Source organism: Drosophila nasuta, chromosome 2R (genome assembly GCF_023558535.2).
Source record: "Drosophila nasuta strain 15112-1781.00 chromosome 2R, ASM2355853v1, whole genome shotgun sequence".
Taxonomy (NCBI): domain Eukaryota; kingdom Metazoa; phylum Arthropoda; class Insecta; order Diptera; family Drosophilidae; genus Drosophila; species Drosophila nasuta.
The window spans coordinates 21543454-21561725 of NC_083456.1; the positions used below are offsets into that span (position 1 = coordinate 21543454).

The 18272-nt window shown below is 38.8% G+C and overlaps 2 protein-coding genes across 3 annotated transcripts in view; one reads left to right on the forward strand and one right to left on the reverse strand.

Moving 5' to 3' along the window:
* LOC132785149 (uncharacterized) overlaps positions 1-18272 on the forward strand; it is an 80761-nt gene that overhangs the window by 39912 nt on the left and 22577 nt on the right. The window lies entirely within an intron of this gene.
* The window catches only part of LOC132785938 (uncharacterized), an 81124-nt gene that overhangs the window by 21027 nt on the left and 41825 nt on the right, over positions 1-18272 (reverse strand). For both annotated transcript variants that reach the window (XM_060792272.1, XM_060792271.1), the window contains exons 3-10: positions 16624-16747; positions 16430-16553; positions 16222-16306; positions 15517-15627; positions 8838-9038; positions 4053-4204; positions 3837-3981; positions 310-440 (exon numbers count right to left, since the gene is read on the reverse strand). In XM_060792272.1, the coding sequence (XP_060648255.1) occupies positions 310-440; positions 3837-3981; positions 4053-4204; positions 8838-9038; positions 15517-15627; positions 16222-16306; positions 16430-16553; positions 16624-16747 (1073 nt within the window). The remainder of the gene's footprint in view (positions 1-309; positions 441-3836; positions 3982-4052; positions 4205-8837; positions 9039-15516; positions 15628-16221; positions 16307-16429; positions 16554-16623; positions 16748-18272) is intronic.

The window sequence follows — 18272 nt, forward strand, 5'->3', positions numbered from 1 at the left end:
AAAATTTAGAGTACATCTGAAGGTCAATGTGTTTAGAATATATAAACTTCATTTCATTTCGTTTCTGAATACATGGAATCAAAGGCTTAAAAACAATAAGTTGTTCTTGTATTCCACACTAAGTATAAGTTATGAAATAAACTTTTGAAAGGAATTTCAATAAGCTATGCCTTAGAAATAGTTTCCATACTCTATCTATCTTCCTCTCGCGCATGCTTGCTCTCTCACTCCGACTCCTGTTCGCTTTGTGTATTCGCCCAATAAATCCTGATAAATCTTGCATTTCAAAAGTGTTTTGTTGTTACTTACATTATGCTTCCAGACAACTTTATAAGCAGCAGGATTTGCATGCACTTTACACTCGAAATAAACATCATCGCCTTCCTCGATATCCTCGGGATTTAGATTTGAGCCCAAGTCCAGCTGTAAGGTGGGTATAACTGCAACAAAGATAACAATACAAGTCAGTGAATAACTGTAACTACTACTGTATTTGCATTTTAGGGATGTGTTTCTCTGTGTGTGTGTGTGTGTGTAAGAGTGTTGTTTTCTTATGTGCTGTGTCTGGTCTTGGACTTGGCCCAGCCTATCAACTGCAATTTGTTGTTTACTTGTTTTTGTTCCTAGCAAAAGTTTCGCTCAGAAAAAACAACGCACAAAAGTAGAACAGAGAACCAAAAAAGAAATGGGGTTAATCTGCGCTTATCTGTGATTAGTGTCGCTTCGTACTCTTGCTCTTACTTTTACTCTTGCTCTTGCTCTTTTCCACTGTCCTGCTGTCGACTATCGAGTGTCGAGTGTCTATTCTTTGGGAGCACCTTTCTTGGAAATGGGTTTGTTATTATTTTCCAGCCTTCTTCTTGTTGTTGGCAAGTTGCTGTTGCCATTGCCGTTGTCGTTGTCTTTGCTATTGCTTTGCTCTGTAGTTTGGTCTTGGGATGTGCTTACTGTTTTCTTTTGCCACGTTTTATAAACAAGTTTGCTTTAAGCCGATTTCGCCTCCTCGCAAAGACTTGTTAATGAAAATGAAAATCGCTTGCCTAAGCCCAGCGAATGACAGAAAGTTGTTGAATTGAGCCAAAGACGCGCCACGCCACGCAACGAATAGCAACTGAAAGCCAAGGCGAGCCCAAGCTCTTTGCATAATTTAAAGACGCTTTTCCCTTTTGGCGCAGCCCCCATCCCTTAAGTTGCTCAACAAGTTCATTAACGTTGACTTTAAGCTTCAGTTCGTTAGAACGCCTATATATTTCGGCAATGAATGACAACGTATAGCACAGTTCTGTCTTGCCTCTGCTGCTGCCGCTGCTGTTGCCTCTGGCCAAAACTAGCAACTGGAAAGTAGCTGACTGCCACACTGTTGCGGTTAGTTGGGCTTAAGTGGTAATAACTGTCACTGGCCAAGCTGGTCAGCGTGGCCAAAACTGGTCAACTTTGCTTGGCTAATGCATTTTATGGCACAAAGTCTGTCGTAGTCCGATTGCTGCTGCTGCTGCTCAGAAAGAAAGCTGGGCCAAAAACCCCCGAAAACTCGTAGTTGCAGCTTAACGTAACGACTTTTGAATGCCACTGCCACATTTTGTTGCAGCTTCAGAGAGATGTTGCACTGTAGTTTTCTACCCAACCGTCTTCACTCTCCACTCTCTCACTATTGCTTGAGCTCCTTTTACTTTGGCTTCGTATGTGAGGCCTGTCATTGTCTGTTGCAAAAAGTTTAACAACTGCTCGTTAGCAGCCCTTAAATTGATTCCACAAGCAACTACTACCAGTAGCAGTGGCTGGCTGCCTCCAAGTTGGCCATATAAATTACATTAACTGAAAAAGTATTTCTGCCCAGGCCAAGCCAAGAGAAACTGAGAAAAATTGGCTTAGAGTTAAATTAATTGCAAATGGCAGACGTGCACAGCAAAATAGTTTTCAAAATAATGTAGATAAAATGCAACTAAAAACTCTGCGGTAAGGATAATGTACTTTGACAGGCTTAAAATAACTGAAATAGTTGGAATCTATGAGTGAACTCAGTGCTGCGTTTACTTTTTCACCAAAAAGTCTTAATTTTAAAACAATATTTTCACCCCTCCTCTTGAATGACGTTTCGCATTTATCGTAATATCATCAGATGTCGAAAGCAGCTTAATCAAAAGTTGAGCATAATACTGAGCTAAGCTTTTTGCCATTTTGACCTTTGTCCATAATTCTTATCCATTTTCGTTTGAGTACTGCTGTGTCATTATTTTTATTGCGGATATGACTTTAATTTTTAGCGGTTTCCTTTTCATTTAATTTTTAATGTTAATACAAGTTGATTGTGCGGAAAATGAAATCTTATCCTCTCTGTCTGTCTCTCTCATTCTCTCTCTTTATCTCTGAGTTTTTACGATTTTCTGGGTCAAGGTAGTTGCGAAGAGTGGGCAGGGGGGAAATCTCGTGAAATTTAAGATAACTTCATTTTATGACAATCTTTTTATAATGCAAAGTAATGAGACAATTATTGGCTGCTCATTTGCAGCGAACTGCAGTCAACTTTTCAATTTACCCCCCCAAAAAAAAAAACAAAAAATGTCAAACAATGAAAGCCCTTAAAGAAGACACAAAATTTTGCATGCTCCAGATGAAATCACAAGCAAGCAGCAACAGCAGCAGGAAGTCTGCCAGTCAACCAGCCATCCGAGGGGGAGCCAAAATATTTTAAGCACGCTATAAACATGTAAATGAGCATGGAAATTGAAATTGTTATCTAATTTTTTATATCAGCGAGCGACGCGCGTTAAATTGAGAGTCTGCGTCAAGATGCCCCCAACCCTTGTGTTTTCTCGTGCAGACAGCTTCTGTTTTTCCAACGAAAGGAGTAAAAGTTTCCCAGGCAACGACGACGGCACCGGGAAAACGATGCGCCAAAAACTCTCTTAGATAATAGACATGGCAACTGTTTGCCCAACGACAGCGACAACGACAACGAAGCCAGATTTCTTGAGACTATTGAAACATAAATGAGATTCACATGTGTGCCTGCGTTTATGTGTGTGAGAGTGCTTGAGTGCTTGTGTGTGCCTAGGGTCAAAGTCTTAAGAGCTGCCACTGTATAGATAGTGTATTTAGCGAGTCGTTTGTAGGCGCAACTTGTCTTTTTAATATTTCGCCAGCGAAATGTTATTAAGAAACTTTCGGTTCACATTTCTGGGACTTGGCTCATAAAACAAACGTTTGACATTCGCGCTGAAAGTCGCGAGCTCCCGAAAACGCGAGTGGAAATCGCTTCATGTCTACGAAATTTATATGCAAATCAGTATCGATTTCAGGAACATGGGTGATAAGCGCTTGGCACAGTTTATGTCATTCCCTTGGATTGTTTTCCACTCTCACCCTCATGATGCCTCTCTCTTTCTCTCTGACAGAGTTAGTTTATGTGCCACTGACAACCATAAAACAAAGCGCGTGTTCAACATGCGTGTAATTATTTGACAGAACGAATGATAGTATCGGAGTAAGGGGGGAGGTCACATAAGCTTTATTGACTTTATGCACAGTTTTGGGCCAGGTTATCCCATTTGTTTGAATTCGAATTGAATAATATCTGCAATAAAAGCAGGTCAAGAGTTAACTCTGGCAGTCAACATTCGAAAATATTGTACGTGTAAGTGCATTAAATCAATAGAAAAACTGGGACGCAAAAAAGAGCTATTTGATTACATCAATATTGAAGTAGCTGTAATCGATATACGGGATAAAAACTCATTTAATCATTCAATCATTCAAATCAATTTGATGTGTCCCAGAAAATACTTTTTGAATGTCTCTGAAATATTAATTTCGGATAGATAATAGAATTTACTTACAGAACACATTCAGTTTCATGGCCGTCTCACGGATGCCATTGCGCACCAGCTCGTTGGTCGCTCGACAGGATAACGCCTTGCCATGATCCTCTCTGGTTGGGGTAATCGACAGCACCGATGTGCTCACATTGCCATCCTCAGAGACCTGCAAAATGTACGTCTGCTGCTGAGTGGTCTGTTCTGCTTTGTATTTAGGTCAACTCGAGTGTAACTTACCTTCTGACTGTGGCCGTGCATCTCCAGGTTACCCATCCACCAGGTAATCTTAGCCGGTGGCCTCGATCCAATTGCCTGGCATTCAATCTCGTATTTACGGTCGGCCGACATTGGCTGATTGTTGAAACTGATTTCCACCAGAAGCGGTCGCACTGCAAATAAATATATACGTATATATATGTATATAGATGTTATTTGTGTGTGTGTGCATTAATATTTATAGTTAATTTATATGCTTAAATGCAGTTTACGTTTCTTTTATGCATATATGTTTATGCTCGTGCTCGTTTTATCGTTAGCGCTGCATTTTGTTTATTTATTCAAATTGTGTGTGAAAATCGAAAACGCAATAAAAATGGACAGGCAATGCAATTAAAATTAATTGCAGCGAATTACGATTGCAAGGCTCGTTGACCACATGTACACTTGTTCAACAGTAACAACAAAAACAACAACAACAGCAACAGAAACAATAATAACGACCAAAGGCAAAAAAGAAAAACAATTGCCATGAATGCAGCAAGAATAACAATACGCGAGAAATTCTGACATTAAAGAAAAAAGAAAATATTCAAGAAACATATATTCAATTAGATGATTTATTAAATTAAATACACAATGATAAGGAATAAGATACAATTTTAGAATTTAATTGTTCTTCTATTTTTAATTTACATTGTTTGTTTGGAAATTGATATACAGACTGAGGTGTTGTCGTGTTCTTTAGTCTGACATACACGATAGGTATTAAGGTCGAATTGCTTTACAATTGTTGGGCAAAGAGGCTTATAATAATAGTATTCAACACAAATTTTGAAAGGCAATATTAAATCAATATAAGGCTTAGCCAAGGCCAAATGCGTAATGAAGCAATAAAATACAGGTCTCCGATAATGATGGGAACAACCACATTCGCAATGTTGATTTCAGTTTTATGCAATTAAAGCGTAAATCAAATGTGAATTTAAAGCTTCATTAGAATAGTGGCTAACAAAATGAAATAGAAAGCAGAAAGAAATAACAATAAATAATTGCCTTTCTGTCAATTTGGCAAACTCGTTAATTTTATTTATCATTATGTTTGTGCAATCAAAACAATGAAATACCAGTACTATTTGATATGAATTTGTTGAAATTATAATAAGCATTTATACATTCGACATATATATAAATATGTATTTACAACAATAAGTATTTGATTTGCTGCATAATTTAAAATCTTGTTAATATTTATTGCGGTCGCAAATTGTTTACATGCCAAATTAAAAAGCAACCACACCCAATCAAATCGTCATATACAGAGACAGACACAGACACAATCACATATGAATTCAATTGCTTGTGTGTGTGTGTGTTCATTTTTTTTTTGCCGAAATCGTTTATAATACAAATATAAACACGGTCACGTAATGTGGCCAGGTTCATTATCGCGTTTACACATTGTTGCCATAATATTACCTAGAAACAAAATCATTTATTTTTTTCAACTTAATGTTTTTATGTTATTCCAGCTATTGTGTTGTTTTACGTTCGATATTATAGTAAATGCAATTTAAATTATAAATAGCGAGTTTCAAATTGCAATTCGTAATTTAAATAAATATCATTTCGAGCACATATTGAAATGTTGTTGTGAAATCATGCTCTGAACTTTTCACATACTCTTCCAAAGGGTATAATAAAATATTTATCTTTTCAGTCTTTGAATAATTTACAAATAATTTCTTAAATTCCTATACTTCAGAATAACTTTAAAATCGCATAATTTTCTCACTAAATACACAAAATCTATTTCAATTTAATATATTGCAAGAGTATATAATTGGCATTTTTTCGGCGCACATTTTCTGAATTCCCGTAATACGCATTGTTGCAGCTACAATTTTTGCAATCGTTATTGTTGCATTTACTGCGGTTCGCCGCGCATTTCGTGCATTAATTTAAAGGCATGACATTTCAGTTAAGCCAAAATGGTATAATATGTGGGAAAAAGCGAGAAAAAATAAATACGAAAAAAAAATAAATAAATGTATAATAATAACCTACAACATTTTATTTATTTAAATCACACATTTGTGTATTTGTGTATATATATAGTAATATGATGTATGTGTGTGCATTTCCCTCATTCGTTTCATTGTTTTTTATTGGAATAACACTCGGAGGTGCGTAAGAATGGGTTTAGTGGGTACATGGTTTTCCAGCTATACTTGATTGTAATTAAATTAATTATGCCCATTTGCATTTCAAAATCATTTAAATGTTTAATTAAACGCAATACATTATGCAATAAAAGAGACAGTAACACAAAATTATAAATTCAAACGAACCCGTTAAATAATTAAGTAAATATTTACAAAAAAAAAAAAACCTAATTTTGAATTTAATTTTTTAAAAGCTTCTTTACTATTTGACAGCTAATCGAAGAAACGACAACAACAAATTGAGCAAAACTACTTAAATTATGCGATAATGAGGTTACCCTTGATCTTCGTGTGAGAATCGTGACATTAGTAATCTAATTGTTAGTGGCCATAAAATTACCTAATTAAGGTCATACTTATTATTCAAAACTTTTTTGCTTGCCACACGACACGCACAGCAACCAAGCGATAGCAGCAACCACGCAATGGCCAGAGGAGCCGAGAGTCGAATTGCTGCCTTCTTCTTTCACCTCAGTCACCTTAGTCCCTCTTCTTTTGGGGCTCGTGCCAAGGTCAAGTGGTGGCATGCCACAGCATATAAAACTAACTAGGAATACCATGTGGCTCTCTCTTAGCTGTGTGTTATGTGTACGAGTATGGAACACTGTCTGCCATATTAATTAACACTCTTTGCAACAGTCAATGACATTCTGATGTTGGCTTTGACCCACACTCTCAGTCTCGCTTACCCAATAATTTCAGCGCCTTTATTATTGACGTGTTAAATTTTATGTTGCCTAAGTGCGACATTCCTATACTTGTGGCACGTACACAATCACACTCACACACACACACACACATATACACGTGAGCGTGTGGGGCAATAATATCAAATATGCGCATCACCATCTGTTGTCGCAAAACATTTTTACTTTTATTAGGCCAGAGCCTAAGTAAAAATTGACAGCAATTGCTTTTTCTGCTCGCTTCTTTTTTTTTTTTTTTTTTTGGTTTGGGAGGCACTGAGAGACGCGCCAAAGTGCCATAAAATTCTATGGCCAATCTTTGGCTGTTAGCGCAACGCCTTGGGCATAATATTTGGCAATGGATGGCAGCAGACAACAGTGCAACAGGATCTCTCCAGCCAGAGTTTGGGAATTGTTTTTAGAGAAAAGTTTGCTTATTTATTTCGCGAAATTGCGGCACTTTGCATGAAATTATTATTAATAGAAGACCATTCGAAAATGCCATCGTGTGACTATAGAAACACCATTTGCTGGCGGTTACCCAACTTAATGATTAAATAATGTTTCCCATGAAACTTGACAACAACATTTCAACTACCAACAAGGACACTTCAGCATGCCATAATAGGATTTAGATTGAAGATAAATCATAAAACATTACTACTGCTTTAAGTGTAAACTTTTAGTGAACTTATTTCACATTCCAAATGAAAAACTTTATGATGAACATAAAATTGTGCTAGTCTTGTTTGTCATCGCATATCTGCAATTGCAATTCAATAGATGCTATTGAAATTGTATGGAAAACTTAATCGGGTACGGAAAAACGAAAGCTGTTTGCAAATGGCGTAATAGCAAATATCACATCAGCAGCAGCATTTTGCATAGTGCTGAGCACTAAAGCATCAAAGCGAGTAAATACTAATAAGGCTTACAGGATCAATCCTGCAAACCGCTTGCACTCTCATGAACACACTCACAGATTGGCTGCAATTTAATTCAATTTTAAAATTCGCCATGCAGTCGAGTTCAGTGTCGCGCGCGCAAAGGGCAATTAAAAAAACTGTTCACAAAATAATAAATCCGTTTGGCAATTCACTTGAATGCAAATGCATTCGACCTTAAATGCGGCGGCGGCAACAGCGACGAATGTTTTGTTTTTGCCGCGCTCCCAAAAATATGTCCAAAAGGCGCATCGACTGTAAAAGCATCTGTAGCCAGCCAGGACATGGACATCGGACAACAGCACAACATTTTTGTATGCAATGGGAAATTTTCAAAACTCCATCTGTTATTGTATTAATACCCTTTTCAAAATGGATGTCACACATGTAATGTGTTAGCAAAAATATTCTATTTATTTATAGTTCAATATCTTCAGTTCAAATAGAAAATCGCTTATACATAAATATTTATGTAAAGTGTCAGAGTATTGCATCTTCGAATTGTGAAAGCGACTCGTGCTTTTGTTTTATTTTAGGTTTTATGCTGCATTTTGTAATATTTGCATAAGCCATTTTATTATCTATTATATATATGCATTTTTTTATGCTGTTTGCTAATTTGTTGTTGTTGTTGTTGTTGTTTGTTTGTTACTGTTGTTGTTGTTGTGCATTGGTTTTTATCTGTGCAGCTATTTGTTAAAAGTTTTATCGCAACGCTTAAAAGCAACTTGTGAGTGGGGTCAGTATGGAAATAGCGCCAGCAAAAAAATAGAAATGAAACCAAATAAATAAATAAACTGTTTCCCAAATCGTTTTTCGCACCATATTTTGTTGAATAGTTCTTGTTTTTCTCTATACACACTCAACTTTAAATTTGTGTTCACTTTTCTGTCTAGTTTAAAGACAGTTTACTTAGTTATGCTTTTAGTGTATGGTATGTTGGATACTTACGATAGAGCTCGATTGTGATATTGGTGGCCACATATTTCTTGTGGAAATTGCTGGCTTGGCAGGTATAGACCGCATGCTGGTGGATGCGTGACAAGTTGCGCACGACCAATTTGCTGTTGATGGTGCCGTCGTATGTGTAATCGACAACGCTGTTCTGAAGTTGTCCATTCATCAGCCAGGTGACAGTTGGTGGCGGCGAGCCTGCACAAAAGAAAGAAAGAAACATTTGAAATGGTTTTAAAATTGCCTGTAATTGTAATTTGAATTTAATTTATAGCAAGATATAATACATATATAAGTAATTCTACGTTTTGTTTAAATGGGTAATTTTTGCGCTCTGAGCCAGTCTTGAATTTGATTTAGGTTATTAATCTGGCTTGTATACTTTGAAGTGCTTGGAAACAAAAAGCTGTTGAGAGAGCGAAAGAATCGCTAATTTAGTCTTACTTTTCGTACGCTAGTTAACTCAAAGGCAGTAGCTCGTTGTAGCTCTTGTCGTTGGCGTGGCACTTAAATCAACACACATTACTCATACGCAGCGTGTGGCACTTGGTCGCTCTTAACGACTTCAACTTAATCAAGCACTGAAATTAGCTTTTGTGTGCGTATATGAGCGCACATTAATTTAATAGCTGCGGGTAGGCCATGCCATGTCCATGACCAGATACACTGTACAAAAAAAAAACAGAAAAATATATGGCCTAGTTGAGTATTTTTCGTGGTTGTGAAACCACTGTGGGCACTTGTGTTGTAATAGCTCTATAATTAGCAATGCTATCATTATTATGAATTGAGGCATACATATGTCTGGCCATTGTCCAGGAAAAAGTTAACCAATTATTTGGCACTCTTCCGATGCCTTTAAGTCACAAGAAGGTGTCGGATAATTCCTTTCTTTGACTTTCCCGTGTAATTCGTGTGTGTAGTGTTCTTAGCCATTTCGATATCATTATTTGTTATTTATTTAAGCAGATTTCTTGTTATTTTTTTGCATTTCAATGGCCAACTGAAGTCTGTTCTGTGTTCTATGTTATTGCCAAGTGCCATTAAATCCACCTGGAAATTCAGCAAAACTAACAGACGGCAACTGCACTTGATACCTATGAAAAATGCGACACACTCGCACACATAGAAATATAGTAAACGCACATTACTTTGATTAATAACTGCCATTTGGTTGAGTTTTATGTTGTTTATGAAAATATTTCACACACTCAAACAAACAGCAATTTTTTCCCCTCACTCTCAATCTTTCTCTCTGCATGTGTATTTTTGGGGTCGCAGCATTTTTATGCATGCTTCTCTAAGTGTGTGTGTTTGTGTGTGTGAGTAGATTAGCGCATATGTAGCATGCGGCTTAATGGTCGCCTGTGATTTATTAGCCTGACAGCCTGAAAAACAGAACCAGCAAAACAGAGAAAGCTAAGCGAGATAGTCCGATAGAAAAATACAGAGAGAGAGTGAGAGAAGAGGTCAAAGAAAAATTGAGTACAGCCCAAATTTGATTTGGCAATGCAATTTTTTTTAGTCCAACTGCCGTGCGCTTAGCTTAAAGCAATTGAAGTGATTGTTGCAAGTTGGCCACGTGCCACACACACAGTCACAGACACAGCCAGAGTCGAGGCAATGTGCGTGCAATTTGCACATAAATTTAGTTAATTTGCGTTCGCTGCGACCACACTCAACGCAGTTGGCCTCCACGCAACCATTTCAAGAAATTTAATTAACGTCCAGACGTTTGTTGCAAGTTGCCACAGCTCAAATGGTACGCGCTCTCTCTCTCCCCTGCCACAACCTCAACCCATTTGCCATTGTCTTTTATGGCGGCCATTTGCTGTGTTTATCGTTCAGCTCAACTTTTGCTTTCACTTTAAAGCCCTGCCAGCTGTCCTCAGCTTTTCTAATGTCAACACAAGGTGCCAACATACAAATACTGACACACATTTACACTTAACACTATGTACGACAAGCACATATAAGTGTACGGTATACGTATGCAATCTAATGTGATGTGATGTGTGCCAGCAGATGACTTGCATTGTATTAGAACTTTTGCGTGTACTTTTTGAATACTCTGTAAAAGCCACATTAAACCGAGGCATTCCCTCTCATTGAAAGTCTTTCGAAACGAAATTGTTCTTTTAAATTGCCCAAACAGAGTATTTTGTAGTCGAGTCGTGTGAAGTACTTGGCACATATTGCTTCAATTTCTCTGTTTTAAGTGCAGCTACAGTTTTAGTGCTGGCTAAAACGGGTTTTTGTGCCAGCAGCGACATTTTAGCATTGCTTTGTCACCGCCCACCACCCACCGCTCTCTTCCTGCCCCTGTTTGCAGTCCTAATGAGCAGCGGCATTCAAAATGCGTGCTAGTTCCCTTTCAGCTCAGTTACTTTTCGACTCACTTTATGCCAAATGCAAACTTAAAGCCGCCGTTGCATACTTTTGAGCGCACGCTTCACTCTCCACTCACTTATGCACTTTTACACACTTCGGCTGGTTGAATTCCTTTCTCTCTTTTGCTTATTGTACCATTTACACACACACGCACACGCACACACATATGTATGTAGTAATGTTGGACTTGCTTTAGTTATGCAATGCTGAAATATTTGCTTGTTTAGTTTTGCATATCTTTGCATCTGCTACTTCTGCTGCTACTGCTGCTGCTGCTGGAGTTGCAGCTGCAACTGTTTGCGTGCGCGGGTGCATGAATGTGGATGATACATGCACGGGGACAACAGCCTTGCGGAAAGCAGAGAACAGAAACAGAAAGCACAAAGTGCAGGCAAACAAAAAAACACTATACTTATGTAGTATACTATATAAGATAACAACAACGACAACGTCGACTGCTGCTGATGGTTACAAAAATGCACTGCCACATAAATATTTTTTATGTTCTTGCCTTTTCTACACTTTCAGCAGCCGTTCTCGCTCTATTCTGGCGTTTGGCATTTGGCTTTTCGTGCCCAACCAAACGGTCATTGAGGAAGTTGTAAAATAAATTTAAAGACTACTTCTGCTAGCTGCCTGTGCTCTTATGCTTTAAAGCAGTTGCGAGCAAAACAAAAACAGGAACCAACTTGCTTTCAATCTCTTTTTGAATTACCATTGCTGTCATTTATTTAGGCTAGGGAGCATAGTAGCGCGCGCCGTAAGCAAGTTACCGCATTTGGTTACAACAATATAGTAAGAGGGGCATCTGCAAGGCAACTGAAAGTTTACAACAAAAGCGCAAATGAACCCCCGCTTCTTATGCATGAAATGTGATACGAAACTCTAATGATGATGCCTTTTCTTTAATTAAGGATTACGGGCTATTGATTTCCAAGACTACTCGACAAAGGAAATAAGACAACACACAAACGCCTTTCTCATTAGCAGCTTTGTCGGTAATCGCATTATGAGTGGGATATACTAAAAATAGCCCAGAAACAAATAATACCTGGAAACTACTTTAAATGAGACATCAATTTGTATTCTCTTCAATATTAAACACTCATTATTGAAGCAATTTTAAAGTCTCTCTGTAGTTTCTCTCTATAACTTGCAAATTGACTGCAACTAAATTTCCCTTTGATCTAATGCAATCAATAAACGACCATAAATTTGTCTATTAAAATATGTGGCTTGCAAAGGTCGACGCAATAAGTGCAAAATGAGTTGCAAGTTATGCAAGGCAACTAAAAAGAGAGCAGCTGCAAAATTTGCGGCATGCACTTTCCAGCAAAGTTTCCTATGTTTCTTTTTAGTTTGGCTTTGCTTTGTGGTAAACAATTTCTTGCCTTCGCTCTCCCCGTATTGTTACATTTCCGTGCTCAAAATGTGGAAAAGAAAAATTTTTTTTAATAAAAATGCACACAATTTTGTAGCCAACAACCTGGCCACAACAGGGCAAAAAAAGTGGAAATGCGCGGGATTTGAGGGTTTGAGAGGGAATGTGGCTCAATAACAACAGCAACAACAACAGCAACTACAACAAAAAAGAATATTTTTACTATGTCAGCCGCGCACTTTGGCAAAAGCGGAAAACGCCTGCACTTCCGTTTGCCACACACAGACACACACTTTTCATTTGTCGTAGTTGTTGTTTTCGTTGCATTAAAGGTGGCCATGATGCAACGAGAGGGGCTGGAGAGGGGAAATGGCTTAGAATATGTATGTGGCAGCGTTTTAGTCTAAAGCCGCCGCGTGTAAAATTCATGACGTGCCAAAAAGTAGGCAACGCGAAATATTATGCATTAGTAGCTAGCCAAGTCAGTGCTTTTTGGCCAAGAGTTACCCTGTTACCACGTTACCATTCAGCCAGCAACAATGCTGGGGCCACCCGCTTTATTATTCCGTATGATGCCGCAAGGAGGTGGGAAGAGGGGGTAATTTTTTACTACCCTCACTGGCTGTGTGCGGCTGGCTGGCTTTATAACTTTATTTCTCCACATTCAAACATTTGGCGTTGGCGTGTCGCGCTCATTTGCAACTGTTGCCAGACTCGTCCGCTTACCGCTCCCCTTTGTGCTCTTTGACTAACTGCAATAAAATTTAGTGCCCCTTTGTCGATTTCGCACACCCTTAAGCACCTTAAGGCAACCAAACCGAAATAAGTACTTCGAGTTTGAGTTGGTGAATTTGGTCTTTGGTCTAGGCGCATTCATTGCCATATCCATCATCTACTCCACTTTTGACTTACTTCTGTTGATTGCATTTCGTTAAGTGTATCCAACTTCTTGGCTCACTTCTCAATTTTTATAATGGACATTGCATGTTGAGTGTCGGTCTTAACTTTCTTTCGTTTTGCCTATCGCCTCTTCTCTTGCTGTCTTTTTTGACCTAGCCTGCTCGGCTCAGCTCAGCCTTATTGCCAGCATTTGCATGTAATTTATTTCCGGCTTCTGTTCACCATTTAATGGCACAGATTTACCAATTGACACATTATTTCGTAACAGTATAATTCCATATTTCAAGCTAGTTGACACGAGGTTAAGTAGCTCAGGATATTAGCTGAATTTTGCAATATATTCGCTTCGTTTTGGCAGTCGTTCAGTTGAGCTGATGTCAGAAGATATCTTTACCACTTAGACGTAAATGCCAATAGCGTGTGAGTTGCTTTCAATTTACCAAAATGACTTATTTAAAAATGTCGGCAGAAGAAAATCAAATAACTATCCACAACTTTAAATTGCTGGCCATTAATAATAATTATATTCCTTTCGCTGAGCGATTAAATATGCCCTATGAGTCTAATCGCTTGAGCTCTCAGCTGTCAACAGACTTGAGTGACCACTTGCCAGCAATCTAAGGCCAAGTTTTAAGTACTGTTCTCCCCCTAATCCCATTTGCCACCATATTTGCCTTTCATGCTGTCAACAACTGTGGTCGCATTTGTAGTTTTATTTGGTTGGTCGTACATTTAGTAACGTTTTCTTGGCCCCGTTTAATTGGAAGCCCAATTTTTTGTGTGTTGAACTATGTTGTGGTAAGAACGCAAAAGACGGCAAAAACACAACAAACAGCAACAAAAAAGCAAAAAAGGGCAAGTCACAACCCGTTAACCCGCCCAGTCAACAACAAGAGGCAACTGCCCGGTTGGCAGTTTCGAGTGCAGTTTTCTTCTTGCTGGTGATTTATTTTATGTCAACGTTGACATGTCAAACCATTCAAAGTGGTTTCGCTTCCGTTTTTCCCTAGAGTTTCCCCACTCAGTTCCACAGTAGTTCACAGTCCGCAGCGATAAAGCACGCGATTGCTCTACTTGTTATTCTTACAGTTGTTTGTTCTTCATGTTGTTGTTGTTGTTGTTGTTGTTGTTGTTTTACTGCTGCTGCTGCTGCTGCTTCTGCTGTTAGTGAGTGTGACATACTTACACTGAGTGTAAGCTATTGTTGTTTGCGCCCGGCTTGAAACAGAAGGCTCACACTCACACACAATGCCCATTGCTGAGTTTTCTTCCACTCTGTAGTCTCTGGTTCTCCTTTTTTTCGGGCTTTCATTATCAACAATTGACTTAAGTGTTATATGGCACACACCCATACACCCATACACAATTGCATACACGTGTGTGTATTGGCTGTAACTCTTGTCAGCTTGTCGAGCATGTTTCAGTGCTGCCAAATGCCTGTTGACTGCCACCTATCGCCTGGCCCTTCTATTTGCTTAACAATTGTTTGGCTATGCTCAAAGGCCGCCACTTTCTTTATTTCTTTGCATTTCCTTTGTCACCCCATTCCGAGTTTTCTCTGTTTCCACATTCTCTCCCACTTCCACTCCCACTCCATTGCCATGAGTTTTAATCCTTTTGTGTGCGTTGTATATTTGAGAAATTGACTTTGGCGTTCTCTTTGCTATTTGCCGTTTGGCGTTGCCATTCGCTTTCAATTGGCTTTTTTGTTCGTCGACTTTTGTTGTCGCTCCTTACAATTGAACGTTATTTACCTTATTTATTATTTGTTGTTTATGCCCCGCGACCCATTCATTGTTTTGTTGGCCACAAAACCTCTCCGTCCTTACCACTCTACACCGTCTATTGTTTTTTCCCCATTTCTCAGCGCGATTTTAATTTTCGATAAGTTTCGTGCACGAAATTTATGTTTTAACGATGCTTATAAACTTTAATTGCTGATTGCATTTCATAAAACCAAAAACCCCAAAGAAAAGTTTAATTTGTTTGCTTGTGATTACTTACCGCCAAAGACGACACAGGTGACTTCCAGACTGCCGCCTTCCTCGTAAGGACCTGCTCGAGAATCGATGCGCATGCGACGATCATTGTAAATATTCGGTTGCTGCGGAGGTACTATAAAACACAAAAAATAGATAAGAAACAAATAACGGCTCAATTAGTTATGTGATATCCATTAGGCCAATCAATTAAACTGCAGCCTAAAGCCCCCCGCTTAACAATTCCAAATGAACAACGGCCGCAAATCACAAACAATTTGTGCATTTGGACAACTTCAAACAGAATGCACTTAGCAACATTATAACCTACATATATTTGCACTGCATATATTTGCATATTCAATTGTGAGCGCTTTGCGGCCAACCAAAAAATCATTTTAGCTAATTTTTAACATGCAATGCACAAAAAACGATAATTTATTATACATATATTTGCTTTAAGCTTGGCATTTAAAATAATCACACTGTTATCGGCTTTGTAATGGATCTGATACATTATGGGCGCTGGAATTTTAATTTAATTAGTTAATAATTTACAAACAGATATTTTAAATTAAATTAACTATTAATTTTATAAAAAAAAATGCATGGTGCGCTATAAGTACAGTTATTTTGTATTTATAGTGACACACTTCTTGTTCTTTCTTATATTCGTTATCCCCTCTATTAAATTACTGTCCCTTGGCATAAATCAATTCGTTATACGCACCAACAACTTCCAGATTGACATTGCTGTTTCTGGTCTGAGACAGCTTGAAATCCACGCGACAGCGAAAGTTGCCCGCATCCTTTTCCTGTTTAGTGAAATACACACACAAGCAGATAAAAATTTTCAATTATAAAATTTGTTGTATTGTTGACACTTTTGCTTTGACTTTAGAGATGGCCTTCTTGACTATTAAGAGCGGTTGGCTTACCTTAACCGGATTTATAATCAATTCCGCCGGCTCCTTGTGCGTGCGAAAGACGGCTCTGTCCTCGAGGACCTCTTCGTCACGCCAATGCGAGGGTGTGCCCGCGTGGGCGCCACGTGTGTCATAGCTGTCAAAAGATAAATGCATGAGGTATGCTTCAGATTGAAGTTGATGCTGCCGTCTCCTGTGATACTCACCTATAAATGGGCAAATTGTTCTTGTACCAAACGACCAGCAGCACTTTGTCATCGGGCAAACTGGAGCCCACATCGCATTTGATTTGTGCTGAATTATTGACAAGCACGCGCAAGATTTCCCCATCTGCAAAAGACAAAAGGCACAGATACAGATACAGATACATAAATAGATGTTGCTATGGAGAGCGGAAATGTTGTAAATATAATTATACGACCATTGAACTAAGCCAGCCAAAATGTTGTCAATTATAATAGCAAATCGACGAACTTTCATTCGATACTTTTGTCGCTCATTGTGGCAAACTAGTTGGTAGCACAATAAGGCTTTAAGTATACCAACATAATGCGGCTAAAGTAGACAAATCTGGCAATTGTGGTGTTGTCGCTAAAATAGTTTCATGCGCTTAATGCAGCCACATCATTTGGCAAAGCTTTAAAATATCGATCGACTGACCAACAGCAACAACAATAAGCTAGCAAAAACAAAACAGTAACAACAAAAAAATCGAAATAAAAAAAAAAGAGGAAGCAAAATCACAACAGCCATAGAGGCGGCCACATAATGCGCCAATGTGCCGCAAAAACCCGGCCAAAGCCGCCGCACGTGAGGGAAGCTGGATGAGGTGATTACCCAGCCGCATGCGGATTACAAAATGGCAGCCATTTTCATGTTTTTCACTCTATCCACACAAACGTATGTGTATGTGTGTGTGTGTGTATTTGTGTATGCGGTAAAAATGCAATGCGTATAACGTGAAATGAAAGCAACAAAAACAAAAAAAAAAAAAATACACACAGAGACGAGCCAACAACCACAGCAGTGGTAAGAACTACAACAACAACGATAACAACAACTGCGAATTGCGAACTACGCTACGGTTGGGGAATAGCACGAGAAGCAAACTGCCAGCAAGCGCCTTGGGCTAGGCTTTTGTTTCTAATTTTGCACTTGTGTGCGCAATGTCCTTTCGCAAAGGCAGGCCTACGCACACCCCCATTACCAACACACACACACACACACACAGACACACACACTCGGAGAGGGCACCGACCAGCACTCGCTTTGGAGCCGGAAGGCACTGCGTCACTTTGTCCACAAACAAACGGGCGACCACATGATAAATAATCGATAAATTATGTGGACACATGTTTAATCTAGCATGAAATGGAATCATTTCCCTTCAATTTGTTGTTAGCCAACCAAGCAACCAGGCAATAACAACGGCCAAAAACAACAAAAATATACAACAGATGTGCATTAGATGAAATTGTTTGGTTTGCTGCGAGAAGGTGAAGAGTGCCGGGAAGAGGGGTAGCGAGGGAAGGGCGGCTTATTTAAATACAAATAATGAGCAGATTATAAATGCCAGGCAGTTGAGGGCAAGCTCAGCTCAAAAGTGCGCGTGTGAAAGGGGGGAGCCCCCTCTGCACTTACTGAATTATTGCGCATACGCCATGTTAAACGCAGTTGGACATACACACTTGACACGCAGCAGTAACAACAACAGCAACAACAACAACAACAACAAACAAACTTGTGGCCCAGTGACCGCACACAGCAATTACATTTTGCTCCCCTTCTCCTGCTCCTGCTTCATGCTCTGCACAGACTCGTAATGATAGATTTATCATTTGCTTAATTGCATGAC